At 43.0% G+C, this 19,157-nt stretch overlaps 3 protein-coding genes across 5 annotated transcripts; 1 reads left to right on the top strand and 2 right to left on the bottom strand.

The window, feature by feature from the left end:
• Positions 1 to 4,152: 4,152 nt before the first annotated feature.
• On the bottom strand, positions 4,153 to 7,944 carry crebzf (CREB/ATF bZIP transcription factor). 3 transcript variants are annotated; one of them, XM_061841691.1, is made up of 4 exons: positions 7,637 to 7,944; positions 5,055 to 5,894; positions 4,808 to 4,882; positions 4,153 to 4,497 (listed from the first exon to the last, which is right to left on the bottom strand). In XM_061841691.1, exons 2-3 carry the CDS (start codon positions 5,825 to 5,827, stop codon positions 4,873 to 4,875), a joined length of 783 nt encoding a protein of 260 aa, XP_061697675.1. In that variant the 5' UTR covers positions 5,828 to 5,894; positions 7,637 to 7,944; the 3' UTR covers positions 4,153 to 4,497; positions 4,808 to 4,872. The 3 variants fall into 3 exon arrangements, with proteins under 3 accessions (XP_061697675.1, XP_061697668.1, XP_061697661.1); XM_061841684.1 differs by having other exon boundaries at positions 7,751 to 7,943; XM_061841677.1 differs by having other exon boundaries at positions 7,808 to 7,931.
• A 1,049-nt stretch (positions 7,945 to 8,993) lies between these two features.
• las1l (LAS1 like ribosome biogenesis factor) lies at positions 8,994 to 10,946 on the bottom strand. The gene has a single exon (XM_061841656.1). The coding sequence runs from the start codon at positions 10,944 to 10,946 to the stop codon at positions 9,237 to 9,239; it is 1,710 nt and encodes a 569-aa protein (XP_061697640.1). The 3' UTR covers positions 8,994 to 9,236.
• Positions 10,947 to 11,121: 175 nt separating this feature from the next.
• haus7 (HAUS augmin-like complex, subunit 7) lies at positions 11,122 to 18,468 on the top strand. Its single transcript, XM_061841667.1, has 10 exons — positions 11,122 to 11,256; positions 11,350 to 11,486; positions 13,432 to 13,547; positions 13,642 to 13,712; positions 15,802 to 15,863; positions 15,937 to 16,121; positions 16,209 to 16,317; positions 17,550 to 17,765; positions 17,828 to 17,939; positions 18,328 to 18,468. Exons 1-10 carry the CDS (start codon positions 11,211 to 11,213, stop codon positions 18,411 to 18,413), a joined length of 1,140 nt encoding a protein of 379 aa, XP_061697651.1. The 5' UTR covers positions 11,122 to 11,210; the 3' UTR covers positions 18,414 to 18,468.
• Positions 18,469 to 19,157: the final 689 nt, after the last annotated feature.

Genomic DNA, 19,157 nt, shown 5'->3' with positions numbered 1-19,157 from the left:
AATATCTATTTGCCTATTTGCATCACAACAGACTTTTAAGATAGGGCACTGGGTTCGATTACGAGCCAAGTCAAACTTTTTCATCCGGTGACTACGGTACTTACTGAGTTAATCGCCATTGTTTAAATGCACTTGTAGAAAATCGAACCTAACTCAATTATAAAGACTCCAATGATATTACTCGTGATCTTTCCAAGGGAAAAAGTACTCACCCTGCTTTGTAGTACGATTCCACTATTTTATCCTGTTGGATTTCAATACGAAGTTTGTGAGGCGTCAAAACTTTTTTGCATTGATCGCCAACATTTTGCTGTAACTCTGACATTGCGTCCCGCTCCATCCCAAATTTTTATTCCGTGTCCATATCCTTGCGGGAAATATTTGAGACCTCTCTTTGACAAGTCTGATGCATTTGGCAAAAAACATACCGCAGTATTATCTGGAATACGCGATAATCGACTTCAAACATGTTCTGCTCAGTCACCATTTTCGAAGCTTGTGGGACATGGATAAGGGGGTGGAGCTTAAGATCATCATCAGAAAGGTCCATTGGGTGGCGACCAGTTCAGCGTGTACCTCGCCTTCTGCCCCCAGTCAGCTGAGATAGGCTCCAGTACCCCAACACCAATATGAAGAGAGGTGGTGCAGAAAATGGACATAGTGTGGCTATGACAAACAATATTCCTAGTTAAACTTTGCCAATTATATTTGTATCTAGGGTTAGGCAGAGTGCCCAATTACAATTGATGCATGAAAATTATGTATTATGTAGTCTATTTATACGTGTGAAAGTGAAAACATGTTGGAAGGCTTGTTTAAAATATATCCTTAAAATAAAAACATTGAAATTTCACCAAGGTAATTTATATCCACAAATGTGGTCTTAATTTGGTATTGGTAGTAACAGAATGCCGCCACACCCATCTCTCTCTCTCTCTATCTGAACAATCGGCCCAGTATTTACCGTTTAATCAATGTGTTTCCAAATTAGCCACATTCATCCCAAGAGGAACACAGACAGAATAAATAAATACAGAATAAAATGGAAAAAGTGCAGAACTGGTCATTTCTGTGCCTACTTTTAACGATCAAGTGTGGAGCTTGTCATGCGTGAATTTAAAAAAAAAAAAATCTATGTGCACCAGGCTGGGCATGTTAATGTCCATGCAGACCTGTTAAAAGCACAATTTCTATGAGCAACATGATGCTATCCAGTACAGCACGCACGTATATGTGAGATCAGAACATTTCGATTTGCAGACTTGTCCAGCATGTCAGTCACTTGAATAGTCTTGACAGTCACCGATGTTGTTTATATATACACTGTATGTCAATAAGAACTAGTTGAAGCTTTATTTTTTAATGTGGCATGCGCTTCAAATGTGGAAGTTTAAAAGGGCCTCAGACTTAACTGTCTTTCCATGTTTTTTGTGTGTCCTGTTTCAGCATTAATAAACACGAAATACGGCCTACTGACCCATGTTCTTTTTTTTTTTTTTAAATGAGACAAAGATGCACCATTTCAAAACTTCTACCTTTAAGGTGAATTATATCCTTGATATATTGGGGAAGGAGGGGTGCAATATTTTTGGGAAGTAAAGAAATATGGGGTTGCACAAGTATGCGCACCCCCATAACTGGGGATGTGGCTGTCTTCAGAATTAACAAATCACAAAAACATTCAACGTGAGTCAGCACATACATGTCATCATATTAATTGCCTCTGATTAGAGAAGATTAGATGTTCATGTAGGCTTTTCCTGACATTTTTGCTGTCACGGCATCCAGCACAAGCCATGGTCTGCGTGGAGCTCGCACAGCATCAGAGGGAAATTATTCAAAGACAGAAGGGTATAAAAACATTCCCAAGGCATTAAACATATGGGAGCAAAGCAAAGACAGTCATCAAGCAAAAATAGCAAGGGTGACATGACGAAGAACTGGACACCTCTCAAAAATTGTTCTCATGGAGGCTTCCACGAGGCAGACAGTAAAATTGAAGGTGCTGCAGGAAATTCTGTCACATCCTGACAATATTCCATCTTTTTTTTTATCTGGACTATATGGGAGGTAGGGTGGCAAGATGGAAGACATTATTAACAAAAAGATAAATATCTCTTGGAACATGTGTGGAAACGTTTGGGTCAATAGTTGCACCTTTTGGACTAAATTTCAGAAGGTATGTTTGGTACAAACACAAAATTGCTCAAATAAAACATCATACCTAAAGCATGGCAGTACCAGCATCATTATTTGGGGCTGTGGGCTTTCGTCAAGGTGGGGGGGAATTATTGGGGGGGGGGGTGTCCATAAAAGCATGTCTGATGTCTGTGCTTCAGTTAGGGTTGATCAGAGCCACTGTTAACTGCGGCAGGTGTGCTGACACCCACCGACACTCTCGCCTGACTTTGGTACAAGCAGCACGGGTTCAGTTGCCATCCCTCTCAATGGCGGCGTCGATATGTGGCCTGTAACTGAGGGGCGACCAGTTCCTGGTGTAGTCCGCCTTTCACTCAAAGTTGGCTAAGGAAGGCTCCAGCACTCTGGCGACCCTTGTGAGGCTAAGGGGCTTGGTAAATGGATGGATGTGCTGACTCCCATTTCTCACGTGCTTGGTTAATTCTGAACACAGCCACATCTCTAAGGGGGTGTGCGCAGTTGTGGTACCACTTTATTTGTTTTTAATTTCCCCTCTGACAATTTATTTTTTCAATGTTTACAGTTTATAGGTTACAGCGGGGGTCGGGAACCTATGGCTCGTGAGCCACACCTGGCTCTTTTGGTGGTTGCTTATGGCTCGCGGAGCCCTCAAAACGAAATTCTGTGTACAGCAGGGGGGCTCAATGTGTCCCCCACGATCGATCATGTGACTGCATGACCAAAAAAACGTCATTTATTTTTTAACATTTTGACACCACACAACTTTCTCTAACAATGACCTGCTGCACGCCTGCAATGATGGCCACACTCCTCTTCCCAGTTTACATTGCATCCCTCCTCCGCTCTTAAAGGGGTACACTCATAATTAAAAATGTTAGTCCTAACGCAACCTATCAATGTGGTTTATAATGACAGAGTGGTTGTGCGCTGCCCACCACCGGATTTTTTTTTTTTTTTACATAAAGACGTGCCTCTGTTGGCGAGTGCACATAAGTGGGAAGAAATGAGGAGGGGATCAACCTGCAGACCAGCTGATTGTGAAAACTTGGAACGCACTTCCCGTCACATACCACGCACTGCGGCGTGTGAATATTGCAGCACTAACAATGTTTGGTTCTACCTATGCATATGAAGACTTTCTCACATTTAAAAAAAACATTAAGACCAACCTACGTTCATGAATAACGGATGGAAGTCTCAAAGGCCGCATGAAATTTTGTTTAATGACATAAGAAACAGATGACTAAGCGATGAGCAAAGAAGTCGCGTTAATGATAAAAAGTACTTTTGTCATCATTGGTTCGCAACATTGTTATGTTTTTTAAATGTACTTAGAGACTTATTGTACTTATAAAATGTTGGTCTTACATAAAATGCACCAATACCCTTGCATTTATTTCTAAAAATATTGGACGGCTCTTTTGGAATTACATTTGAAAATCTTTGCCGTTTACGGCTCTCTCAGCCTAAAAGGTTCCCGACCCTTAGAGGTTATAGTGTTGAATTTTTTTGGGAGGAGGATGATTTATTTTGGTCGAATATTGTTTATATTTTGCATATAGATTACAAAAATCTGGAATCTTAACAGGGTGTTTAGACTTTCTCTCCAACATACATGAGAATATATTACTATATTATATTGTTCCACTTGAATAATTGGAAATATGTCAGAGAAGGAAGTGTAGGCAAAATGCTCATCCCTACCCGTGCAACAACTGAGTCATAAATAGCTTAGTTTAAACGCCTTCAAACAGTGTGTAGTCACGGATTAAGGACACAACGCTGCTCAACCGAAAAATGGCCGAAATGTAAAAGATCATCTCTATGGGCCTTTTTCAGTGCATGCTTTATACTTCAAACCTTGACCAGACTTGTAATGTTGAGGAAAAGTAAGATCTTTATCGGGAGAGAGCTTGCTGTTCAGAAAGAAAAAGAGAGATGCATTAATATCAACAGTACACACAAAAGTCATGTAAATATTTGCGACTGAAACATAGTTAAAATATGATTTATTTTTCCATCTCTTATCAGAGGCCAATTACCTCAAAGGACACATATTCAAATTATGTACACATTTACAATTGATTATAAATGATGACAATCTCATCGGCTAAGCGAGTGCTTCTGAATGGAATACTTCAATTACCATGACAACAAAAATCACACGTGATGGTGGAGTTGAACTGAGCTTCCAAAAACCCACTGAAGAAACTCTGGCCGATAGGCAAAATTTAAAAAAAAACATATACCATTGTTACCGATACTACCTTAAAAAAAATACCAGCCCACGGTGGCAGCAGCTTGTCCAGTCTCTTCAACCTCCACCAGCAGAATCCACTTCAGCAATAAAGAAAAACAGGTGGCTCTAAATGAAAGGATTCTTTGGTATTTTGGTGCCGGTTCACAAAGAGAGCTGTTTGGGATGGGCGTTGGGGGGGGGGATATTCATAATAATAATCTGAACACTCAATGTTTCAGGCATCTGAAAGCCAATTGAAAATGACTCTTTGTGGACCTTCACCGTCATTTACACATCATCTGTTCTATTTCATTAAAGACTCTTTGACTTAAAACAGTTTTTGCAAATTAGCTACGGCCAAAGTGTCTTGAACATGAACTGAAAATGTCTTTCCGCTCTGATCCTTACCATGGAGTCAAGCAGGTTAAGGTGTTCAGAAAGCCATTCACCCCTCATGGTAGATCAACCAATACCTAGAAGAAACTGTCAACAAGGTTTAGCAGTAACGCCCACGCAAGCCAACATGTGGTCAAACACATGCACTATCAGTGAGTCCGACATGTCATTAATTTAAGTCTTTTGTCCACCATCAAGATGGTCAGTACATAGAGCCACGTCTCAATAAGTGAAATCAGAGGTATGTACTTGACCCTACATTTTAAGAGATGCGCTCGCGCTCGCTGCACACTTAGTGCAGAACTCCACTGAGACGTGGTTCTTGTCCACGTGGAGGCACACGCCACCGGATGTCTCTTTCTCCTCCACTTTCACGCGTTTCCGTGGCAGAGCGTAGTCGTGCTCATTTGAGTCAGCGCCCTGGAAAAGCGAGGAGGATAATTTCATGCCATTCATACCGCTCAGCCGTGACAACAGCTGAGCTAACATGCTCTCATTGGCCAGCACTGCTCGCAGGTACCTGGTCTCATCTTCCAATTCCTCCACTCTTTTGGTCAGATGAGAGTTTTCTGCTTTGAGCGTGCTGTTTTCCGTGGACATGATGCCCACTTTTTTTTCCAGGCTGTGAACATATTCTTTCTTTTTAAGGCGATTTAACCGAGCAGCGACTGCGTTTTTGTTGATCACTTGGCTGTCTCGCCGTTGCTTACTCCTGATCTTCAAGGCCGGTGACAAATTCTCCGGAGAGGTGGCGGTTGAACATTCAGCTCCAGAATCTTGGTTCTTGGTGCTGTAAAGATTACCCAGCTCAATGTCAAAGACTGGCAAGGCTGTCGTCTCTCTCTCAAGGATCCATTCCAGGTCTTCCATTCCCAACTGGTCGTCGAGGTCCTTTTCTATTTTGTCAAAGTCATCAGCTGGGAAGTCCTCAGGGAAACTTGAGAAATCTTCTTTAGTTTTCACAGCACTGCTCCCTTCAACCTCCAGGGACTTCACTGCAGTGTTGCAATTGCCTCTTCTCCTGGTTATCATTGTGTTGTGCGTGTTGTGTGGTAAGTGGACCGTAAGGAATGAAGTCCAGAAGATGCAGAATTTAGACCTGTAAAGACGGACAAAGGCAATGTATTGTAAAGTATTTCATTATAAAACAAGTTTTCATCTTAATGGGAACACATAGGCTGGATTGCAGGTCCAGATACCCAACAAATTCTATTTCCTGTTTATGACCAATCTTCCTACATGTACTGTACATGTATGTAAAGGGGAATTCCACTGGTTTGCATTAACAATGTATCCAATTGGTTACGTAATACGTACTCTATTTTGTCAACGTGATGTTAAACCCTCTCTCATTTAACAGTGTTTTATTTATTATTATTTATAATTATCGGTTGAGTGGCACCACTCACGGCTCTGTATGGAAGTATTCCTCTGTCTTCCCGATCAACCAATACAGCTATTTCTTCTTCAGATGAGGATACATCTGAGAAATCAGCACTGGGCATAATGGTGTCCCATGTAATCGAGCGTTTGGAATTCCACGTACCATGTCACATCCACGCACGTAGGTCATGTAACTCGCAAAAATGGCAGCACCGCTGAAAATTCGCAATAGTCGATAAAAATCTTTTCAAAACACCATTAAATGAGAAAGAATTAACATCACATTGTCAAAATAGAGTACATATTACATGACCTGTTGGATAAATTGTTAATGCAAACGAGTGGGATTCCCCTTTAATTGAATACACATGCACAATCAAATTACCTTGAATACAAGTTGGATCAAATAACCTACCAATATTATAATAATCCAATAAAAAATTAAAATCCAAATAACCTACCAATATTATAATAATCTATACATTTGTACATCACTGCCACAAATTATTTTAGCATTTTTGTGGAAAATGAGCAGAGCGACATTTTCAAAGTCAGACTATTTGTCATAGCTCATTCATTTATCGACAGTGGAATTTCAGTTCATAAATATCCCCCGTTTATGATCAAATCGTCTCACAATAATTTTTGGACATATAAATGGCATGGTTCACTAACTGCTATGCTCTCTTTTATAGTTACGTAGTAAATACATTTTCACAGTGTCGTAAGAATACTGCAACGCCCTCATTTGTGATCAAGGACGACAGCTGCTGGTCGCTTTACTACCATAAACACAAAATGAACGTACAGTACATTGAACCAAGAATCGCTATCGGTTAACAAACGCACCCAGGCACTAAACAATAGACTCCGACTTGAGCAAACGTGGCCTACGAATACTTAGTGTTAATTCTGACTTTAATTATACTGAACTTGGTACCGACACCAAACAAAGGACCGCCCTCGTGGAGTGACGGCCTGTTACTTAACACCAAATACTATTAAGAATATTAAAAAGCGTGCTGCTGAGCCATCGTCAACATTATAATGAGCAATTAGTCGCCGCTGAGACATGTCGAGTCACAACACCACAAACGATGTTAGCTTTTAAGTACTGTACCATCATTTTCTACGGCGCTCACGGTGAAGTCAACTTTAAATAAATTACTTCTGCGCAACGTCAACTTCGCAACTAAACGGGAACTAGTCCAAACAGCACAAAGAGCACCGCAATCAGACGTACATTCAGATTAACAAGACCACTGTTACCATACATTCAAGCATATAAACGCTGTGCTGTGCTAATATTATATATCGTAACGTACAGATTTAGTAAAATAAGGCCTGGCTCGTGGACGTTACAACTCGATGAGCGGGAATAGCAAATGATTGTATTGTATTAAAATTGCAGTTACAAAAGACACACAACCCAAAAGCTTAATGAAGACCAAATACGACCTTGTTTTTTGTTAGCGTTTGCCAAAGCTAACTAGCCAGCTAGCTAGCACCATGCGGCGCTCATGCCTGGATGACACAACACTTTCGAACTGCGATAGTTTCCGTTACATTTACCCTTCTCTTCACACGCGGGGAGTGTAAAGACGATATAGACGGTTGATCGCGGCTTACAGATGTCCCGCTGTAGGACTTTTCATACAAAACAAAAAGCAAATCCGAAAGTGGCGTGTTGAGAAAAAGCCCAGCACGTCACGTCTCCCGAGTCCCAACTCAATTTTCAACATGGCGGCGCTGCCCTAAGTGACGTTACTGACAGTCAACTTTGTACCTTTTTTGCTCACACGCAACTGTTTTTATCTTTCTGATGCTGCTGCTTCACTACGTGTGTACATGCAATTCTGCGTCTTGAAAATTATCACAGCCCTAGAATTTGCTTATACATTTTGTTTGAAAGAAATATATTAATACAATAAAAGCACAAAACCTATGCCTTGAATTTTGCACTATGCAAGCGAAGATAAGTCACCAAAAGTATGTAACATTGGACTTTTAAGATGAGATTTCAGATGATATTGGACTCTGCAGGTGATTTTAATTTAACATTTTCTAAACTTTTGAATGCACATTCATCTGTTCAACGTTTTGGTATTTTACGCAACTTGTTTATTCACAAGAAACTGAAGGTCAAAATTCACTCCAAATGTTTGATCCATTAATCCTCCCAATAGATTTTATCCATCCATCCATTTTCTTTGCCGCTTATCCTCACAAGGGTCACGGGGAATGCTGGAGCCTATCCCAGCTGTCACCGGGCAGGAGGCTGGGTACACCCTGAACTGGTTGGAGACAAACAGCCACACTCACAATCACACCTAGGGGCAATTTGGAGTGTCCGATTAATGTTGCATGTTTTTGGGATGTGGGACCTGGAGAAAACCCACGCAGGCACGAGGAGAACATGCAAACCCCACACAGGCAGGTCTGGGATTGAACCTGAGACCTCAGATCTGTGAGGCCAACGCTTTTATCAGCTGAGGTACCGTCCCGCCCCAATAGATTTTACTTGAAAAAAAATACAATATCAGTCAGTCGTGGCCTCACAAGTTGCATGTTTCACAAAAATGACAATTTCAGCTGAAAAAAAAACTCAGAAGTCCACAAATCCGCGGAACAATTCTCATCCCTAAGCACTACAAAGAAAAAAAAAGGAGGGATATTAAATCCACTGCCAACACTTTTTTAATTTGTCACAAGGACAAAATAATACATTTTTACACAGCACCTCATCACTGCTATGGTGAAAAGTGTCTTTCGTGAAAGAGGAAAGTTGCCATTTCAAAAGAAAGTCCACAGAAAGTGTCAGTTGAGCAAAATTCTTTAATGTTCTTTGAGCTTTTGTGACGAGAATATCCTTTATTCAACTTTTTGGACTATTGTTCTGAGATCACACATTTTCTACCATTAAATTGCAATCATCCACCTGTAAATAAAGTATTATGCTCAATTGGTGTAAACGTTCACGTAAATCCAGCAAAAATAATCCACTAGATGATGCGCTTTTAACAACAAGATTGTATCTTTTCGAGCATTTTCACGAGAATCAGAAAAGTTGCAGTCCAGTTTTGAGCTTGGCGAGTTCGCTGTGGCTCCAAAGAGGTCCATCAGCTGTCCTTGTTGATGCAGAAGGTCTCGAGAAACTCTGCGGTGCGCTGCCGCTGCTCTCCATTTCCACCGGCTGGTCGAACACGCTCATAGTCGAGTAATTGTCCACCATCAGGCACGAGGGCGCGTCCGACTGGCCGGGGACTTTTCCAAGAGGGTAATTCTTCCATAAAACGTCGTCAAAGCACACTTGCCACGAGGAACCTTGAAGCAACTCTCCTTTTTCCACCTCGGCCTTTGACCATTTGTTCTTCTCTTCCGTCTGCTTGCTCTGCGGTTCCGACTGCGAGGGCTGGCTGTGGCGCCTCGAACGCCGCAACTCGTCGTGCAAACTCTCCAGCGTGTAAACGGGCCGCCGTTCCTGCTCGACGTCCGGTTCGGGATGTTCTGTCCGAGTGTAGATGGAGCAGAGCCGCAGCAACCTTTGCTGGGTTTCCAGAGGAAGAGGATGCTCCATGTCCTCCAAGATTAAGTGGAGCAGGCGAGGTGTGCTGGCGCAGGGAGCGTCCAGGCAGGCGGACAGCAACTGCTGCCACCGCAGCTGGATGCGGTTGACAAAAATTTTCTCCTTCATCCTGGCCTTCCTCTGTGACTTTGTCTCAAAGTGATAATCGCTTTTTTTACTGTTGCAGAGCATGACTTCGGAGATCCACCCAGAGATGTAGTAATTTCGGTGCTCACTGGAGAGAAGCTTCAACTCGGCGAACAGCTTCTCAAGGAAGAGATGGATGAAGGATGAAGAGATTAGTGTTTTCAGGAGGGGAAGCCAGAAATGCAGGACAGCTGGAGGGAGTTTGGGCTCGGTGGGACAAAACCAATCGTTATCAGAAGCGTCACAGCCCAACGATGACAGTTGTTCCGATGTAGGGATGAGGAAACCATCTTCTAAGAGGACGTCGACGAGCAACTCCTCAAATTCCTCCGAAAAATGTTTTATCTCACCAAGTATCCAGCTCATGTCGGCCAAAGGGTCTGGCCACGAGTTTTTCTCTTTTTCTTCATGTACACCCCCAAAAGCATCGTAGCGCTCCTTTTCAAATGAAATCAGAAGGTCCCTTACATTCTTGTAAGCTTCCTTTTCTTTTTGCCATGCAATGAGCTCGTCTTCTTGTTGTTTAAGATCCAAGCCTTGATCGGACTGATCTTCCCAGTCCGCACCGGGGGCCCCTCCCAACTGTCTGGACCAATACTCCCGGTGGAGCCACTCCAGAATCAACTCGCATCCCTTTCGGCACCATTTCAAGGCAGGGAGTTTGCGGTGTGTGACGTCATGCCTCAGGTTGATAATCCATTCTGGGATGTTCAAGTTCCCGGCCAGTCTCCTTAACGGTCGGGCAATTTTCCCTTGCTGGCGTTCAGTGATCAAGTTTGTAAACCTCACCAGGGCCGCCCCGTAGAGCAAAACCAGGGCGTGAGAGTCCAGCTTTTCGGAGCGGTCCAGCACCTGACATCTCACCAGGTCCGCGGTGCAGTCCATCGCCACGGGAGTGCTGTTGGCATACCTCGCTTTCCACGCCGATATCCGATGAAGAGCACTCCTCTGCAAGGCGGAATCCTTGGAGTAAAGATATTCCCGGACTTGATCCCATTCGGCTTTGTTGATCCACGCAACCACATGGCGTGCTTTCTCCGAGCCCCTTCTCTTCATCTTGAGAGCAGGAGTAAGGGATAGACTTGAATCCACCACAGCGTCACAGATACTATTTGGGAGGACCACCGAAAGATGACGAGAGGTCCACAACGTTTAGCTATTTTTTTTTCTTTCTAGCGAGCGATAGCGGCTCAAAACGGAAGCAATTCTTGGTTTTCTTTTCTTTAAAAAAAAAAAAAATCTTCTTCTTCGTCTTCTTCTTCTTCTTCTGGTTCTTCTTCTTCTTCTTCGCAAACGTTCAAAGATGTAACAACGTCATCTATGGTGCTGGAGTCCGCCTCGGCATGTCTACATGTGTATCATACTAGTAAGCAAAATCTCGGAAATTGTTCTCTTTGTATTATTTATAACGACTATCTGGCAGGTTGTAGATTAGTGTGTTCAAAGCCGCTCCCTGCAGACAGGAAAGTGGAGAAATGGAGGGGAGCGCAGGGGTGCCTGCAGCAGTGCGCATGCGCGGCCATGTCAAGGAAGAAGAATATGGCGGCCGTTTCGAATGACGCTGAGTATGCTCAACGCATTTTTGCACGCCTCCAGGTAAGTTATTGACTTCGCTTAAATGTCAACCGTTCAATACACGTTGCACGTTTGGAGTGTGTTATCTTCTATTTTATTGAGAAATATTTCTACTCACAACGCACGGAGAAGCAAATAGAAACGTGGCAAATCCTGTGTGTCTTATTTGCAAATACTGGCGCTTTCTGTCGTTATCGCTGGAAAATAATGATGGCCCAAAAATAAAAAGTTGGATGATGGAATCCTACGTTGACGCATACACATGTATGCATGTATTTGAAAAAGCAATGGAATGGGTTATACCTCCATGTTTGGGTTGATTTTACGTAGACGGAGGATCATTGCAGTCCATCCATCTTATTTATTTCTTTATTTTTTGCTGCTTATCCTTACGAGGGTCGCGGGGAGTCCCATCCCAGCTGTCAGCGGGCAGGAGGCGGGGTACACCCTGAACTGGTTGCCAGCTAATCTCAGGGCACATAAGAGACAGTCGCAGACAAGTGTCATTGAGAAGAAGTCTAGAGCTAAAACATACTACCCTCCATCCATCATCTGAGCCGCTTAATCCTCACAAAGGTCGCGGGAGTACCACCTTTTATCCATATTTAGTGGCTTTATTTATCACTCTATTTCTATGAGGTACGAATAAGCACGAATGGAGTTTATTTCGGTTTGTGCCGTTAGGGGTCGCCACAGCGTAACATCCCAGATGAACGCTCATATTTGTCACAGTTTTTACGCCGGATCCCCTGCCTGACGCAACCCCCGATGCTCTAACCACTGAGCTATGGGCCTCTATACGAATAACCACAAATAATTCAGAAAAATATTATATAAAATGTAACCCTAACCCATAGAGAGGAATGGCCCTGGCTGTTGTTTGTGCCTCTGCACCAAACATCAGTTCAGAGTTCCCACCCTTTTTGGAGTCCTTAGACTTAGTGCTGGAGACTGCTCCCACTGTGGACTCCGTCGTGGGAGGAGTTGCTGGGGAACTTCAGTGCTCACGTGGGCAATGATAGTGAGACCCGGAAGGGCCTGACCAAGAGGAATGACTCAACTCCAATCCCCCACCCCGATCAGAACCTGAGCGGTGTTCTGTTAATGAACCTCTGCGCTCATCATGGATTGTCCACACTATGTTCAAGCGTTCGCCCAACTAGTCTAAATGTGTTTTCTGGACTTGGAGGAGGTGTTTGACCGTTTCCCCCAGGGAATCCTGTGTGGGGTGCTTCGGCAATATGGGGAGTGCCTCAGGATCCTCCCGGTAGAGCTGGATGAAGTGGCTGGGGAGAGGAAAGTACAGCGATAACCTCTACTTACGAACGTCTCGAGTAACAAAAAATTCAGGTTACGAAACGCCTCCTCGGAAAAGCATCGTCTCTAGTTACAAAAGAAAATTCAGGATACAAAAGGAAAAAGTAGGCGCTGAATTCGCAGCCTCTGAATTCCAGTCAACATAAACATTCTGCTAAAGCTGCACTCTCATTGGCTATCGCTGTAGCATCTTCCTGGCATCCGATTGGCTAGATGTCAATCTTTCCCCGTGATGCTTTTCGTTCTTTTTGGACACTCAAGTGTCACCGAATTACACACCTTCACACGCTGTCACAAGCTAGCTCACGTTGGAAAAGTACAACTTTTTTGTGAGGTTTTTTTTTCATTTGGTTGAGTTTTTGCAAGTTTATCCATCTTTCTTCACCCCATCCTCCTCCGTGCCCCACGATGAGAGGGTAGAAAGTGGATAGCTAGATGGATTGTTGTGAATTTTAACCTTTATTTTCCTTTATTTACTTTGCCATCCGCGACCAGATTGGTGTTCCAAACGAGAATCATCTCTGTTGCTTTACCTGGATAATGGAATGTTAAATAAATCATTCATCGAACAGAAAACATTAGTGTCAGTAGTTTTCATATTTCTAACCCTTGAGAAACGTCATTGATTGAAATGTTTGTCTTTCTTGAGGCTGTTCCTTGTCCCTTGCTGGAAGGTGTGTACATGGAGGAGTCTGACGACGTGCTGCAGCTACTCTGCACTCCATCCCAGCTGCGCACTGACATACTGTGCTGGATCTGCTGCAGGTTCGAAAAAAAAGCAACTTGCATCGCTACCTATGAGCACGTGTCTGTCATTAGATATTGTGCTTTATTGAAATGGCCGCTTCTGTCTTTACAGGATTGACCCCCATTTTGGCAACTTGAAAGAGAAGGCATCAAGAATCAGAGACCCTCATCTATTGGCCAACGGTAACACCTTTGCTACCACAATCCTGCTGTTGTTTGCCTAGCATACAGCCGGGCAAAATGAGTCCGGGACTTGGTTTGATTTTGACATTGTGCGGTTTGCGGATTGGAATGCAAAAGACGACAAACGCATTCGGCCCGCAAAATGACCGTATCAGGTGTCTGTCAGTTAAATCATTCAATTGCTTGCTCATTTCGTGGTTGTTTACATGCCCACTCATCTCGTGAAAGGGTTGCATCTTGTGCAAAGCTAAAGCTTTCTGTCACCTGCCAAATTCACAAGATTTAAGGAATAAATGTCTTGCATTTAGGGCGGCAAGGGGGCTCGGATGGAAAGCGTTAGCGTCTGAGGTCCCGGGTTCGATCCCGGATCCGCCTGTGTGGAGTTTGCATGTTCTCCCCGTGCCAGCGTGGGTTTTCTCCGGGAACTCTGGTTTCCTCACAGAGTAACCCTAGAGAACCCGAGACATCCAAATCCTTTTTTAAAATTTTATGTACCAACTAAATTAATCAATAACCATCAAAGGAACACAAAAACATCACTTTCTGAAAAAAATACTAAATTATTTCCGGTTTAGATAATGGGTCATATACAGTGAAGAAAATAAGTATTTGAACACCCTGCTTGTCCCTAAGAAGCATGTCAAGGTTCTGCCGTGGCCTAGCCAGTCTCCAGACCTAAACCCAATAGAAAGTCTTTAGAAAGAGCTGTAAGTCCGTGTTTCTCAGTGACAGCCCAGAAACCTGTCTGATCTAGAGAAGATCTGTGTGGACGAGTGGGCCAAAACCCCTCCTGCAGTGTGTGCAAACCTGGTGAACAACTACAGGAAACGTTTGACCTCTGTAATTGCAAACAAAGGCTGCTGTACCAAATATTAACATTGGTTTTCTCAGGTGTTCAAATACTTATTTGCAGCTGTATCACACAAATAAATGGTTAAAAAAAAATCATGCATTGTGATTTCTGGATTTTTCTCTCACAGTGGACATGCGCCTACGCTGAAAATTTCAGACCCCTCCATGGTTTCTAAGTGGGAGAACTTGCAATGTAGCAGGGTGTTCAAATACTTCACTGTATGAGCCAGTGGGCCTTAACTACCAAAAAAAACAATGTATTTAATAACTGTGGTGCGTTGTGTTTATACAGTGGGTCCTTAATTACCCTGGGTCATATGTGACCCCATGGGTTCTCAAGGGTTAATTGGACACTCTAAATTGCCCCAAGGTGTGATTGTGAGTGCCTGTGCCCTGTGATCCATATCTCTTACAAAATAAATGCAAGACATCCATTTTCTTTGCCGCTGATCCTCACGAGGGTCACGGGGAGTGCTGGAGCCTCTCCCAGCTGTCAACGGGCAGGGGTACATCCTGAACTGGTCACCAGCACTCACAATCACACCTATGGGCAATTTAGAGGGTCCAATTAATGTTGCATGTTTTTGGGATGTGGCAGGAAACTGGAGTGCCCAGAGAGGCACGGAGAGAACATGCAAACTTCACACAGGTTGGACTGGGATCGAACCCAGGACCTCAGAACTGTGAGGCCAACGCTTTACCAGCTGCTCCACCGTGCCACCTGCTGAAATATTGCCATTTGTCAATGGCCAATCATAGCAAAGCTGTTTTCCATATTTAAATTCGGGAAGGAGATCAATCCAATCAGAGAAAAGCTCATTTACATGTTGCATATTAACAAGAAATCCACTCCACTCCCAAGTGTAAAAAGACTATATGTACAGCTTGAAAAATGATTTACTGGTCATTCCAAACCCAAATTATCTCGCAAACCTGATTTAAAAAAAATCCTGATGATCCCAAAACAGTTATTTATTTTTTTCAAGAGGATGGCATTTAGCAATTGCACGCCGGACGAGGGGTAAACAATATGGCCGCTCTCTTCTTTGGCCGAGCTTCAAATTGGTTCAATTGTGGGCAATCACAAAGTCACAAATCTGAATAGATAAATCGGTGGGTTTTTTTTGTTTTTGTTTTTTTTTTTTAGCTAGTAGCTTGTAAACGATGGTGACCGCAAGAATTTAGTGAGGTTGTTGCCATAGCAGCAGTTCTACATGGGTTCTGTGCTTCGAAACAGGGATGGCTGTACTTGGCCAGGACTTGATGCTGTGCAAAGGTGACAGCCTGGACTTGATCAAGGTGGGACGACTTGTGATGCTTTAGTTTTGCCCTTATATAATGTTTTCGTATAATTTATTTTTTTTTCTTTCAGGGTGATGCAAGTTGCCACCGGCAGCTTCAGTTCCTGGATCAACTCCTTGACGTGGTCTCGGACTGCAGCGTGTCCGCTGCGCGTGATGTGGAGATGCTGCTTCAGACACTCTTCGCTACCGAGAATCTTCCTCATCTTACACAAATGTTTTCGCCTTCGCTGGATCCCAGTCTTTCAAACATCCTGTATGTTAACCTTTGTTTGTTTGTTTGTTTTTTGGGTGCATTTTTGTTCACAGGCTACGCCCCTTCCAACCTCTCTTTATATCACAGAACTTTATCCAAGGCTCCCAAATCGACCAAGCCCAGAGGAGACGACGCCGAGAGCGTTGACGCTCTTATACAGTCGACACGCTCCATGCTGGAGGAGCTACGGTCTGAGGTATGACGTTTACAAATCTGCTGAGTTGGGTATTTCGAGTACCTCGGGTAAATGAGACGCTCAAGGAGTTTATTTTATCGCAAAGCTCAAAGGACACAAGGGGATGTTGATGTGCCGACGCCTCCTACGTCCCTCGCTTACGTCACCTACGCAGGGGAAGTAGGAAGTGGAAGAAGAGCTGTTTGGTCGACGAAGCGAAAAGATGGCGGCGACGAATAGAGGAAAAAAAAAAGAAAATGTTCAAAGTGGGGGAGCATTTCATTCTGAAGAGCATCGTGACTTGCAATTGCCACTGACCTTGTTCTCTGCCAAGGACAAGCTAATATTATTGTCAAATAAATCAGAGCGATCAATGTTAACGTACATTAGGAAAATATTGTTAGCCGCGTGGAGGGTTTGCTCTCTGTTGTTAATGAGGAATAGCGCTCCAATTTGTGGCTTGTTTATTACGATGATGATAACTTTGGAAGTACAGTATCGCCACAGCTACAGCAGTACTTCATTCAAGCTGGTTGTAAGTTTTGCTTAGGATTGGAACTGAGATGTATAGCCAGCGTACTACCATCGTATCTCTAAGCGGCAACATTTTGAGTCATGTATGTGGAAAAACTAAGCAAAGGTGGTCAGGGGGGACTTAAGAGTACAACGTGTCACGCACCCAAACAGAGGAGGGTTTTGATCAAGTTAAAGTCCACTCGGGTGGCGTGGGAACCAGCGCTAGGAAATGTTTCCTCTTGAGTTTTGTTCATTTTAGTTTGAATACTTCCTAAACGTCCAGTAGTGCAACGTATATTTGTCTTGTTCTGGTTCGCTGGTCTCGGCTCATAAATGCACAGCCATGAACCTCCTGCGTTATGTCAAATGATAAAATGGTAGCTGCTGAAGTCAAGTTGCACAATGGCTGTTACTGCTGTTTTTTTTTTTTTGTTATTAATTAATTGCCTCTTCTTTTTTGATACCGCCGAGAAATGCTGAATTCATACTGAAATGTAAATTTGCTTGAAATTGCCCCTCTGAAAATATTCATAGGAAAGAAAACACAATTTGCTGTCTATCCACAATGTGAATTTAAGAAATAAAAACAAATTATCGGGAAAAAAAAGGGGCGGCACAATGGATCGGCTGGTAAAGCGTTGGCCTCACAGTTCAGAGGTCCCGGGTTCAATCCCGGACCCCCTGTGTGGAGTTACCCGAATGCCCAAAGTGCTTTCTTTCTGCTCACCTCAACTCAGTGTGAGTTCCTGACAACAAATGAGGAGGCAAGCGACGGTGCCTTCACTCCCCGCGCGCTGCACGTGGCGCTGTGCGACCTCCGCCAGCTGATGACCACTTTCTGCCACGTGTACGAGACGGACTTGAGAGATTGCTGCGCGAGGGAGATGCCCGGCTTTAGCGCAGACACGCAGGTCTTCCAGAGAGTATACGAACTCCTGCAAGCTTGCAGCACGGTATGCACACAAACACACACACTATCTGGAAGGAGGCGTTCACTGGGATGGTGTTTGTGCAGGAGCTGGAAATGCTGAACGAAGTATCTAACACATCGGCGACTGTGAAGGAGGAAGTGAGCCAGCTGCAAGCAAACCTTTTCTGTGGCAGCCAAGGAAAGAAGAACACTTTATGTGAGTCTTGCTCGCTCATCATACGACCATTGACTTGTTTTTAATCAGGCGTATCGCCATATTTGGTATCAACTGGAGCTGTGATTCCCAACAGTATAATATCCAACAACAGGCAGAAGGCGGGGTACACCCAAAACTGGTTGCCAGCCAATCACAGGGCACATATAACCAAACGTTTGCACTGTTTTTTTTTTTTTTCGTTTGTTTTTTTTAAACGAGGAAAGAACTTAATTGATTTTTGGCAAATGGCTGCAATATAGTGTGGAAAAATGCAAGGGGGTCTGAAAACTTTCTGTAGATATTATGACCATTTTAAATTGACCCTCTGCACATCACTGCAAGTTTCTTTATAATCTGATTTGCATTTCTTATTGTTGTGATTCTCAAGCCGATCAACTGCATAAACTGACGACACGCTACGAAGATTTTTTCTCCTGCCTTCCATCCTCGGTGGAGCCAAAAATGAAGAAATGAATGGATCAGTCATTTTTTTTTTTTTTTTCAAAGCACGGCTTCCTTTTATTTTACATGTATTTATGTAATTCTGTTGTTTTAATTAAACACTTAAAATAAAGGCTATTTAACACTGGAAGGTGACCAAATGAGATATCTCATACTAGTTACTAGATACTAGTTAGGATTACTGCACCATTTCTCCATGGTGCCAAAACAATGCAGCAGCAATTTGTAATCATATCTGACAAAACAATGTATCATCTTTAAAACAAATGCTGTTTGTATTTGTCGCTTAAATGTTTGTTTAGGTTTCTTAAGTATGACCTTAAATCCCTTGGGAAGAGAAAATGATTCACAACACTCAAAAACTGTACTGCTGTATATAGTATTTTGCCACTAAAAAGCAAAATAATAGCTTTCCTCCAAATTGGGTTTTCGTGTTCATTTTTTAAAAAAAATATTGGTTGTAGCCGTTTACATTTTTGAATATCAAAAGTGCTTTTATCATATAGCAATAGAAAATGTTATATTTTAGACAAAATAAAACAAGTTTCCATATTTACGGTGCACAATTTGGTGTTCATCTTTTCTTTGGTGGAGGTCTGCACACTGCAAGGAATGAGAATACAATACATGCATTTACAAATATGCTTTATGGACTTATGTAATCAATACCATTAACTCACATTTTGTCTTTTACATGCATACACCAAATAATTCCAATGCATGATTGATGAGATTGTCAGACTCCAAACGGGGTCA

The sequence above is a fragment of the Syngnathoides biaculeatus genome, chromosome 2 (genome assembly GCF_019802595.1).
Source record: "Syngnathoides biaculeatus isolate LvHL_M chromosome 2, ASM1980259v1, whole genome shotgun sequence".
NCBI classification, from domain to species: Eukaryota; Metazoa; Chordata; class Actinopteri; order Syngnathiformes; family Syngnathidae; genus Syngnathoides; species Syngnathoides biaculeatus.
Note: the sequence above shows the minus strand (reverse complement) of the source record. Positions and strands in the feature narration are given on the sequence as shown.

Bases quoted from the DNA above. Each gene is read 5' to 3' on its own strand.
- crebzf (XM_061841677.1), bottom strand. From the start codon at position 7,920: ATGTTGAAAATTGAGTTGGGACTCGGGAGACGTGACGTGCTGGGCTTT. The intron at 5,895-7,807 runs GTAAGCCGCGAT...CCGTCTTTACAG, and splicing joins AGTCCTACAGCGGGACATCT to GTCTAAATTCTGCATCTTCT.
- las1l (XM_061841656.1), bottom strand. From the start codon at position 10,946: ATGAAGAGAAGGGGCTCGGAGAAAGCACGCCATGTGGTTGCGTGGATC.
- haus7 (XM_061841667.1), top strand. From the start codon at position 11,211: ATGGTGCTGGAGTCCGCCTCGGCATGTCTACATGTGTATCATACTA. The intron at 11,487-13,431 runs GTAAGTTATTGA...GTCTTTCTTGAG, and splicing joins GCATTTTTGCACGCCTCCAG to GCTGTTCCTTGTCCCTTGCT. The intron at 17,940-18,327 runs GTGAGTCTTGCT...GTGATTCTCAAG, and splicing joins AGGAAAGAAGAACACTTTAT to CCGATCAACTGCATAAACTG.